General features: G+C 34.3%; 1 protein-coding gene across 2 annotated transcripts; it reads right to left on the bottom strand.

Moving 5' to 3' along the window:
* Positions 1–335: 335 nt before the first annotated feature.
* On the bottom strand, positions 336–10,549 carry LOC117120109 (AP-4 complex subunit mu-1-like). 2 transcript variants are annotated; one of them, XM_033265120.1, is made up of 13 exons: positions 10,402–10,549; positions 9,820–9,902; positions 9,016–9,122; positions 8,198–8,294; positions 6,892–7,011; positions 6,639–6,710; positions 5,993–6,064; positions 5,737–5,803; positions 5,100–5,260; positions 4,520–4,611; positions 3,839–3,937; positions 1,499–1,619; positions 336–566 (listed from the first exon to the last, which is right to left on the bottom strand). In XM_033265120.1, the coding sequence occupies exons 1-13, from the start codon at positions 10,475–10,477 to the stop codon at positions 366–368; spliced, it is 1,368 nt and encodes a 455-aa protein (XP_033121011.1). In that variant the 5' UTR covers positions 10,478–10,549; the 3' UTR covers positions 336–365. The 2 variants fall into 2 exon arrangements, with proteins under 2 accessions (XP_033121011.1, XP_033121012.1); XM_033265121.1 differs by lacking the exon at positions 6,639–6,710.

The following is a 10,549-nucleotide window of genomic DNA, read 5'->3' as shown; positions in this document are numbered from 1 at the left end:
GTTTCCTGAAATAAACTTTTGCAACTTGGAACCTCTCTGAACTATGCATAAAAATGTCACCTCCAACAGAATGCATGAAAGTCAGTGATTGCGACACTGTAAATTGATTGATAAGGAACAAGTTCATGATGATGAGGTTCAAATTTCAGCATGACCATTGTGAAATATCACCTCAACTGGTACATGCAAGTTTCGGTGACTGTTATATTGCGAATCCAGCGATGCAAAACATTCACATGATAATAGAGATTAAGTCATCATGAACACTGACAGATGTCACCTCAACAGTCAGTGGTTGTGACATTGTGAATCCAGCAATGCAGAACAAACGCATGATGATGAAGATCAAGACCATTGACAGATTGTCACCTCAACCGAAACACATAAGAGTCAGTGACTGTGACATTGCGTATCCAGCGATGCGGAACAAATGCATGATGATGAGGGTCAAAAAGTTTAAGGAATGAGATGTGTAGATTGGAGAGCAGGCAGTCTGCCACCTCAAACTCAACACTAATTTGACTCAATTCAAGATGCGTCACTTTGCTTAGATTTGATACATGCATCTGAAGAGAGAAAGAGAAATAGTAAACTTACTATATCTGTTTTCCTCACCGACATAATGAGAACTGATACTACCTAAACTCTAAACAGGCCAAAAAAAAGGAGAGATTTAACCCATGGACTATCGACCCTGACACTGTGAGTGCCAGTAGATTTTTAGTCTTATGGTCCTTGCCTAAATTTTATAGGTTGAGGGCAAAGATTGTTCATGCATTCCACTGTAACTTGCCTTAAACTTAGCTGCAACTAGTTTTAAATTTGGTTACCATAAAATTGCCAGTTGGCAGCATATATATAAATGGTGATCATTATTTTTCATATTGTATTTTATTGTGTATATATAAGATATTTTTGATAAATTCCAGGTATAAATAAATTCTGTGCAATTCATATCTACTACACAATTTTATATAATTTTTTTAAACAAATTAAATAAAACATTAATAATTTGTTACACAAACTTATTCAGCATTTCTAAATGAACAATACTCAGGTTTCAGATAGAGGGCTGCCAAAGTTAGTGTACAATCTTAAGGCATGTGTGTCAGTTAATGAGAAGTGGAGGGAGAAGTGCGACAAAAACTACTATAAAACTTGCGAAGATTAGTGATTGAACTACTTGTCAGAAAATTTAAGTGAATACCATATTACTACCAAAGAATTAATAAATAACATGTATCAAAAATTTTCATGGGTTTTATAAAAGGTTTCTGGTACGTTTTTTTGGAATTTGTCTTAATTATGGAGTTTTATATATATTTTTTCTATTAATAAGCTTTACATAATGTTTGGCTATTTCAAAAAATTGGCTTGAATGCACACTTTTAACATCTGTTTGGTTGCAAATGTATTTCTGTTATTTTTAATGGAAAATAAAAGCTATCTTGAATCTATGTAAAATTTTAGCAGCCAAAAAAAGGTATTTAAATCTTACCCTGAACTTTGCATTTAATGTGGTTCCACCATACACCTTTAGTGTTTTCCAGAGCACGGCTTTCTCCTCTGATTTGTACTCAGTAGACTGTCCACTATCACACTTAATACTCGGACTAACACTAAAAAAGCAAATTAGTTACTCAATAAATTAGTGCTAAGTATTGAATTGAGATATGAGTCATTAGGTTTAATGTCGAATTTTCAGTTAGATAGAGTATTGAGTGTGAAATATTGAGTGTGGAATGGAATAATTCTGGAATTATATAGCGCCTCACGTTGACACAACCTCGAGGCGCTTAACAACAGAAAAAAAAAATGAGTAATGAGTATGAAATATAGAGTGTGGATTATTGAGTATGGAGGACTGAGTGTGGTACATTGAGTATGGAGGGTTGAGTTATGGAGTATTGAGTGTGGAGTTTTATTTTTAAAAATAAAATTGTTGAAATTAGAAATACTGCTTTTAAACTTTGCCTAAAAAAAAACACCTATCTATGATTAAATTATATTGTTTAATGTTATTGTTATGATGAAATTAGAAAAAAATGTTTAACATTTGTCTTTAAGAAAATCAAACTATCTATAATTAAATTATATTGTTTAATGTAATAAAAAAAGTTATGTTTACCATGACTTTAAATATAGAACTGTTTAGAAAACCTTGAGTATTTAAGTTATATATTATATTATGATAGATGGGCCTGAGGCCATGTTATCAATATTTGAATAAATTTTCCTGATCTTGTATCAAGGAGCAAAACAGAACGTAATGTATGGGAGTTTGATATATTAAGTGTTTAAAAGTGCTGCCCAGACTATAAACTTTAATGAACAAAAGAAATGCCTAAACGTGGCAGAGCCAAGCCAAAGGAGGGAATAAGTCAAAATTTTTAAAATTGAGTTTTGTACACATTATGAAACTAGACATTATTATCTTCAAAATGAAAAAAAAAATCACTTTGATATGATAGTTTATGGTGAAGTAAATGGGCAATCAACGTTAGGATACTTGGTAAGTGTATTTTGAAAAAACTGGCTTTGAAAAGCAGATTTTATGTCTGTACACTAGGACAAGCTCTCTTAAATACCATTTTCAGAGCATTTATTGATTATATATGAAAGAAAGGTAAATGTATGATGAAAGTTAAATGTTTAATGTCTATGTTTTAAAGATAAAAAAACAACAAAAAAATGAATGATTTCATGTTTGTGCATTTATTGGAAAACTGTCTGTGCGACTTATCCCTTCTTTGGCTTGGCTCTGCCACAAATATGGTCATGTTGACATATCATCATGACCATATATAGGCACATCATGTCTATATATGGGCATACAACAGTTTTCTGTAAAAGAAACTTTGATAATCTCGACAGAACTTAATGCAGTGCACAAGTATGAATTGTGAAAAATGGACCGTTGTTGCTAAGGTCCTACAAAACAATAGCGTAAATGTACTGTAAATGCACGAATAAGCGCCGCTCTCAATAAGCGCTGCACCAAACCTGATTTTTTTCACTTAGAGCCGCTCTTGAATAAGCTCTGCGGTGCTTAATCCAAAGTAAAATACCTTGTGTGTAATGAAACAGGGTTTGAAATACAATGAACACAGTGTTAAACTGGATAAATAACACAATGAAGGCACAAGCATTTCTTTATAAACATATGTTTGCGACACAGGTGGGCAATGTGCGGCCCGACAGCAATTTTTTTGCGGCCCATGAATATGTAATAAAAACCCTATGTGTGCGGCCCGCCAAGCAACATTGGCTAGAAAACACCTTGTTTTTACGGCCTGACACCGATCATATGTAAAAAGTAATATTAAAACTGGGAATAAAGTGGTCTAAATGCAGCGCTTGGATGTTTTTAGAAGCGCACTGGAAAGATCAAAGTTTGGGTGCGGCCCTCTGTGTTAAATCAGAAATTCACTTTGGCTCTCCGACCGATTTTTATGCCCACCCCTGGTTTACGATGATGTAGGACCTATGATAGGACTACTGAACTACGGATACAGGTGAGATAGGTAACACGGGAACGGGCAGGGAAAGCGGCACACCAATATTTTGTTATAAGCGCCGCACTGAAGCCTCTAAAAATTTTATAAGCGGCACGTCGCTTATTCGAGCATTTACAGGTCAGAGAATAAACCATAACTCCCAACGTCATTGTGCCGAATTGCATATGGGCATGGTCCGTGACTACTGTAGCAGCCATAGAGAGATGCTTAGTTCACGTCATTTCATAACGACAGGGGCTGAAATTAACCATAGCATCGGGGTAAACCCTAAACTTAATCGTGTTACCGCAATACAAAAATACAAATTGAACCTCACTTACTTTGTGGTGTTGTTTGGTACTGGTAAGCGAACTTTGACATTTGACGCATAAACTGCAGGCTTCAAGTCACATTTTAATATCAACTCAATCGATAAAACACTATAAATAGAATATTTTTAACAATATTAACAATAAAAATCTGTTACACGGATTCTGTGACTCAATCATTATAAATATTGAATTTGTAGAGGTTTTTGTGTCAATAATAGAAATTTAAAAAAAATATTATTAAATAAATTAAAAGTGTAATATTTTCAATTATTGCAATGTACATTTATATCATATACAGTAGTTTTTGTCAAGATTTTCAGGAACAATATTTAACTGACACTGTCACATCCAATCTCCAGTAACTGTCACATCCAGATGCAAAATTGTCAATTATTACAATGTAAATTTATATCAGATATAGTTTTTGTCAAGATTATCAGGAACAATATTAAACTGATTGTCACATCCAATCTGCAGTAATTATTATTATTATTATTATTATTATTATTATTATTATTATTATTATTATTATTATTATTATTATTATTATTTATAATAACCATCCTCAAGAGAACATTTTGGTTGTCATCACAAATTGTCACCAATGTACAGTGTCACACCAAATTTGCAGTAATCGTCACAAGGCAATTATTATTTTATTATTAAATGAATGTATTTTTTTAGCCTCACCTCTTTTCATAGTTTTCCTCTATATTATTATATAGTAGGAATGGTAAGGCAGAGCTGATCTCACCAGAAAGCTGGTATTTCATCACTGTCATCTGAAAAATAAATGTTGACACAATGACAAATCACATGATAGATGACATGGAGATACACCTTCACCTGTGGTATCTAAACATCTTAAATTAACACCAGTGGAGGTGTATGTCCAAACTAGAGTATTACTATATCATGTGACTTACTATTATTCATTATGCAATACCTCCAGAAAACTTGTGTCCTAATAGAAGAACCCAAGGGTGTATACCACTTGGCCTCATAGCTCAGTTGGTGGAGTATGGTAACGGTAATCGGAAAGGTCTTGGTTTCGAATCCCGATGGGGACATGTTTTCTCAAATATTTAATATAAAATAACATACATTTTTAAAAAGTAAATATTATATAGTGTAGATATTAATTATGGTCATAATGAAAAGCATAAATTACAAAATACAATAATTGTAATAACAATACCAATTCTAAATGCGAAAAATGATGATGGTAGTTTTGAAGTTAATTTTTCAACATGTCTGTCTATATATTTACCTCGCCCTCTGACAGGTGTAGTTTAAGTGCCCTCTGTGTCTCGAATTCCTCTAAAACGACACTAGGATGGAACTGAATAGCATCGAGGCGTACTCCACAGCCGTACCCGACGTGACTTGTCTTACCAATCACTAGATCTCCTGGCAAACCAAGCTTCATCTCTGGCAGAAAAATATATTAAACCTTCATAATCAAAGCCCTTAAATTTTCTTTATATAGGAACAATATTTTGCGCTACCTGATGTTTTAAACAGAGCAATCACTGCTCCAGACAATCGTTGGGTGACGTGATTCTACGAATAAGGCAACACTACGATGCACACACAATTGATCGTTTTTAATGACGATCCATTCAGACTGCCGCCGACGTTCAGCAGAACATGTCACGTTGTCTAGCGCCCTCAGGCAGCGGAGTTGGGTTCATTGCCCGATGGTCATACGACCATCTTACGTGCCCGGCTTTACCATACTGAATGCTCAGTACATTTCTGATTACTTGCTGAAAAAAATGTCTTAGCCAATAGATCATCAATACCAATAATTCTGGCGTTGATGGTCTATTGGCTAAGACATTTAAAAAAATATATATTATACTTATATACAAATGTGGAGGAAGATTGGAAATAAAACTACTCACCTGGATTACCTGTTAGGTAACTCTTCACCTGTAGGGAACCGATGATGTCATTACACATCACTGAGCCCTAAAGATTTAGACAAGTACAATTAAATAGAAATATACAGCAAAGATTTAAAAAAAAAATCATGAAAAATATCTTAATAATAACTTTTACTACTGAGTCCACATGAAGGTAGTAAGTATCTATAACACCAAGCTACAGATCCACTTTCTATGTTATTTGTCAAAAAAATTACAAACATGTCTGACTTACATTTGAAGAAATAAGAATCGAGAGCCGTTCTATCACGTCTACGTAAATCTCATTACGTGCCCCATGTGAATACTAAGAGAAAAAACACCAACAAATATATATGTAAAACCAAAGACAAGTAATAACAGTGTCTGATGCAAGAACACAAGTGAGTACTGTATGGAAAAGTCCTGTACTGGGTCCATATCTCGCACCAAAGTCCAATCAATTACTGCTGCGCTAACTCAGAGCATCTTAGCTCAGTTGGCTAAACTGGTGGGCAGCCACTGTGTGTGCGCTGAACCGTGGAGAACTCTTGGTCCCCTGTTCAATTCCCATAGCTGCTCTCCTGGTATTTCACATGGACTGCTGAAATGCAAGTTGCGATAGCACACCGTCTTTCGTATGAGACGTTTAAGCCGTTGGTCTCATTTGCATTATGGCCCATGTGCAAGAGTAGGGGATTATCTCCCAGTGTACTGCCCAATCACCGCCAGAAGGACCCCACTGGAAATTAGTCTCCTTCACACTTTTGTGGGCTATCCTTGGTGTTTACACCAAATAAATCCATCCGTCCATCAGTCCCAACAAATTATATGTATAATGTAAAGGAAAGCTTTTAATGCTGAAAAAGTAATTTTGTATTCTCTGTATGCATAATTATTACCATATCTGCTTTGGTTCCAACAATTGACTTCTCAACTGAAGGCACAAGGGCGGAAGAGCGTTCACCTCCAAACTACAGTAATAAGAGAAATATGAAATGAAGAAAAATCGGATAAAAATCCAATATTTTAATACTCAAAATTAGGAACATCAAAAATGTGTTTAGTATATTGAAGAAAATATTCCTCTTCTATAATCAATCTTATGTTTATATTTCTTCCAAAACTACCAAGTAATTATCTGGACAAACTTACCAAAGAAGCACCGATTCCTAAAACTGCGAGATTTGGCCTCTCCTGCCGGACAGCTACGGCGTCGCCTTGAATGTAAGGCTTCAGTGCCTGTGTAGACATCAACTGAGGGACACCGCCATCCTACACGCCAATGAAAGAAAAATTACCAGTATTGGTAATGTAATAAAATTTGTTACGGTGCTGAGCATTAAACTTAGCCACAATAAAGTAAACCAGAAACAACGAAAAGAAAAAATTTTAAAGTCACAATGTTATTTTCAGCTGGCTTGTGCCTAAACAATTTTTTGATAGATTAAGAAGCCTGATGGTGTGGGGCTGTAATCTACTTCTTTCAAGTGCACATGAGCAATATTGTCTACAAGATCAATGGCTACAGAGTACCACAGTCGTGTTGTCACGACGCCAGGCGGCGCTCTCTGTTGTAAACAGACGGTTACCGTTCATTACGCCTGAATGACTTCACAGGCTTTCTGGAATAAGCATTTTAAAATCTAATAATTTACCATCAAAATGTACTAAAAACACAAAGATTTCCATAGTTCAGTTAAGGTTAGCTCAGTTAAAGATCAGTTTAGCTCAGATAGAGACTCAATCAGGTAAACTGGGGGTAGCCAGTATGTGTGGACTGAACCATAGAGATCTCTTGGACCCCTGTTCAATTCCTGTGTGTTTCAGCTGTAGTGCTGAAATGTAAATTTTAATAGCACACCGATTTTCAGATGAAACATACGCTGTTGGTCCATGTGCACGTTAAAAAAGAGTAGGGGATTGTCTCCCTGTTTACTACCCAACCACCACAGAAGGACCCCACTGGAAATAAGTCTTCTATGCACTTTTGTGGGTTATCCCTGGAAAAAATCAATCCAGCGCACACACAGTGGTTGCCACCTATTTTAGCCGTGTGGAATGAATGCAGGGGTCGGGGGGGGGGGAACATGGAATAATTTTAGCTGCTTGTGCATTTTTTGCTTTGAACATTTTCAAAGGGAAATCATGTACCCTCCTCCTCCATCTCAACCCCCCCTCCCCCAGATACGCCACTGACTACGATATATTGATTTTCGCTGCTCCGATAAAAAAAAAATTCACACCTACAGCTCTGTCCAGATTATTATGCCCATATATAGTCATGATGTGCCTATATATGGTGATGATGTGATGTCATCATGACCATATTTAGACATGTCACATGTCAAATATAATTTGATAGTCTGGACAGGGCTTATTGAAGGAAAGAGGAGAAAATAAAAATTTCATGGTTTGCAATAGGAAAGAAAAAAAGGATAGAAATCAAATAATGACTTACAATAATTTCATCCAGAAGTTCATGGATGATGGTGAAGTTGAGATGAATAGCCTCTTCACTGACCACACCACAAAAGTCTTTGCACAACGCTTTGATCCTGAAAAGTTACATCAAATCATATGCTTTTTATATTTATTTTCTATTAACTTCATTAAAAGTACTGGCGTTACTCCAACATTTGCCAGAGCCGATCACTGTAAGACTAAAAGATGGAGAACATCTACCAAGAAGTACGAGAGAAATATCGTCGAGGAAGAACTTAAACAGAAATGCAAACAAGTTAAGATATTAAAAAAGTATTTTAGTTTGCTTTAATGATTTGATGTTCATTTACAGTATATATACTATATAAAATGCATACAAAATTAAAGAGAAATTTATTGTTTTGTTTTTTTAAATAATGCTTTTTACCACACACAAATTAAAAGACTTTTTTCTTTAAATTTAAATCACCACAAATGAGGCCCAAAAGCCAATTTTTGGTAAGGGGTTACTTGCAATTTAACAAATCAGGTGTATAATAACTTAAGCTAGAATGTTATAAGTCTTTGTGCTTGTGATTTGTTTTGTGATATGATTGACTTGTTTATGATATTTTTTTCATGGGAATGTGATAAGTCATTTGTAATTTTGGTAATTTTAATCAGCAATTAGTAATCATTGTGATAATTGTAGTTCAATTTGTTAACATTTTAATTCTTTCAATTTTAATGTAATTTTTTATGCATGTACAAATCATTACAATTCAGCCTTGCGTCGCGAATTTGATTTGAATAAAACTTGAACTTAAATAAAACTAGGAACAACTATATAAATACCTGTTAAGAAGCTCAAGGAGGAAAAATGGAGATGCATCAGCCTTTGTTGTGAGAACAAAAAACAAACTGCTACATTTAATATGAACATACAGTACACCTTCAAGCTCCTACAAAATAGAAACAACGAATTAAAACATCACGCCAAAGACTTCCAGTGAATTTTTTTTTTCTAATTTTAAATTTTGTTCATACTTTTTTTTTATAGAAAATATGAGTGATTTAACCAGTGATATGACATCTTCATATCCATATGAAAAAAAAATTTTGTATCCATCAAATTTAGATATTGTCATATTTATATATTTTAATTAAATAATGTCTCTTAAATTTCGTAAAATCAAGTATTGTATATATTAATCAAATTTAAATTTAATACTAATTAATGATATAATTAATATATTTAACTAAAATTCTTTTCACCCTTATTAGTTCTTTTATATTTCAAGCAAATAGTTTTAAGTATTCAGTATTATATTATTTTACTATGTTTTTTTTGGCATTGGCTTTTCTTTTTTAATTTGTCATTTCTTATCATTTCAATAGGACCCATTCAGAAACAAGCAGAAATGCGTAAAAGGGTTCCTAAAATTCTCCATAATTGTTTATAATGACTCATTCAATTTTGTACTTTGTTTACTTGTGAGTATTTTTAAATAAATCAAATCAACTTTGTTTTAAAAGATTTAAAATTGTTATTTGGATCTTGAAAAAGAGGCCTAAAATTGGGGGTGCACTTTATAAGAGCGAGAGCAAAGCTTAGCTGGATCAACCATAAAACACAAAAAAAAAATTAGAGACACTCACTAATACTGGAACAATTTCCTTGTTGTTTTTAACATACTGTAAAAAATTAGCAGCCGACTCTTTTCCGGGTCCATCTCTCCTATCTGTGTTAATTAAGAACTTAATAGCAATGTCATATTAATATTATTTCAAACAGAAGGAGTTTTCATGCAAAAATAAAAAAATATGACGATATATGCCTAAGATAGAGTTGAAGGAAGGAGCAATGATTAAACACCGGACTGGGAAAAGCTAAAGTAGGCCCACTTTAGTTGAGTTGAACCATGGAGGAAAATTAATTCCTAATTGGTTAAACCAGGGACTCAATTCTCAAATGATCACCATACTTTTGAGGTGAATGACCTGTGCTCCAAAATCTAGGACTAGCCTAGAGTAGTAGTAGCAGTAGTAGTAGCCTAGACTAGGCCTAGTAGGCCTATGATGCTTTCTTTCATCCAGGGCAGGACTAGCGAAATATCGGCCTATGCAGGCTTACACTGAACAGTACTTTGTCAACCTAGCCTAGGCCTACCTTAGGGTAGGAAAGTAATCTTACAGTTCTACTTCTATAATATTAAGAACATTCTTTTAATCAAAGGATACAAATTTTGTTAACTAGAACCTCTCCTCTCAAGGAAACTATCGAAAATGTATCGATTCTAGGATGGAAAGCTTCCATTATCAACCCGGCTCCACATCGCGTTTACAATACTTGTACTTTTCCCGAAACATTCACATGCCTGATCCAAGT

Source organism: Anneissia japonica, unplaced genomic scaffold, assembly GCF_011630105.1.
Source record: "Anneissia japonica isolate Jap-2015-1 unplaced genomic scaffold, ASM1163010v1 scaffold401_len1656234_cov178, whole genome shotgun sequence".
NCBI lineage: Eukaryota > Metazoa > Echinodermata > Crinoidea > Comatulida > Comatulidae > Anneissia > Anneissia japonica.
Note: the sequence above shows the minus strand (reverse complement) of the source record. Positions and strands in the feature narration are given on the sequence as shown.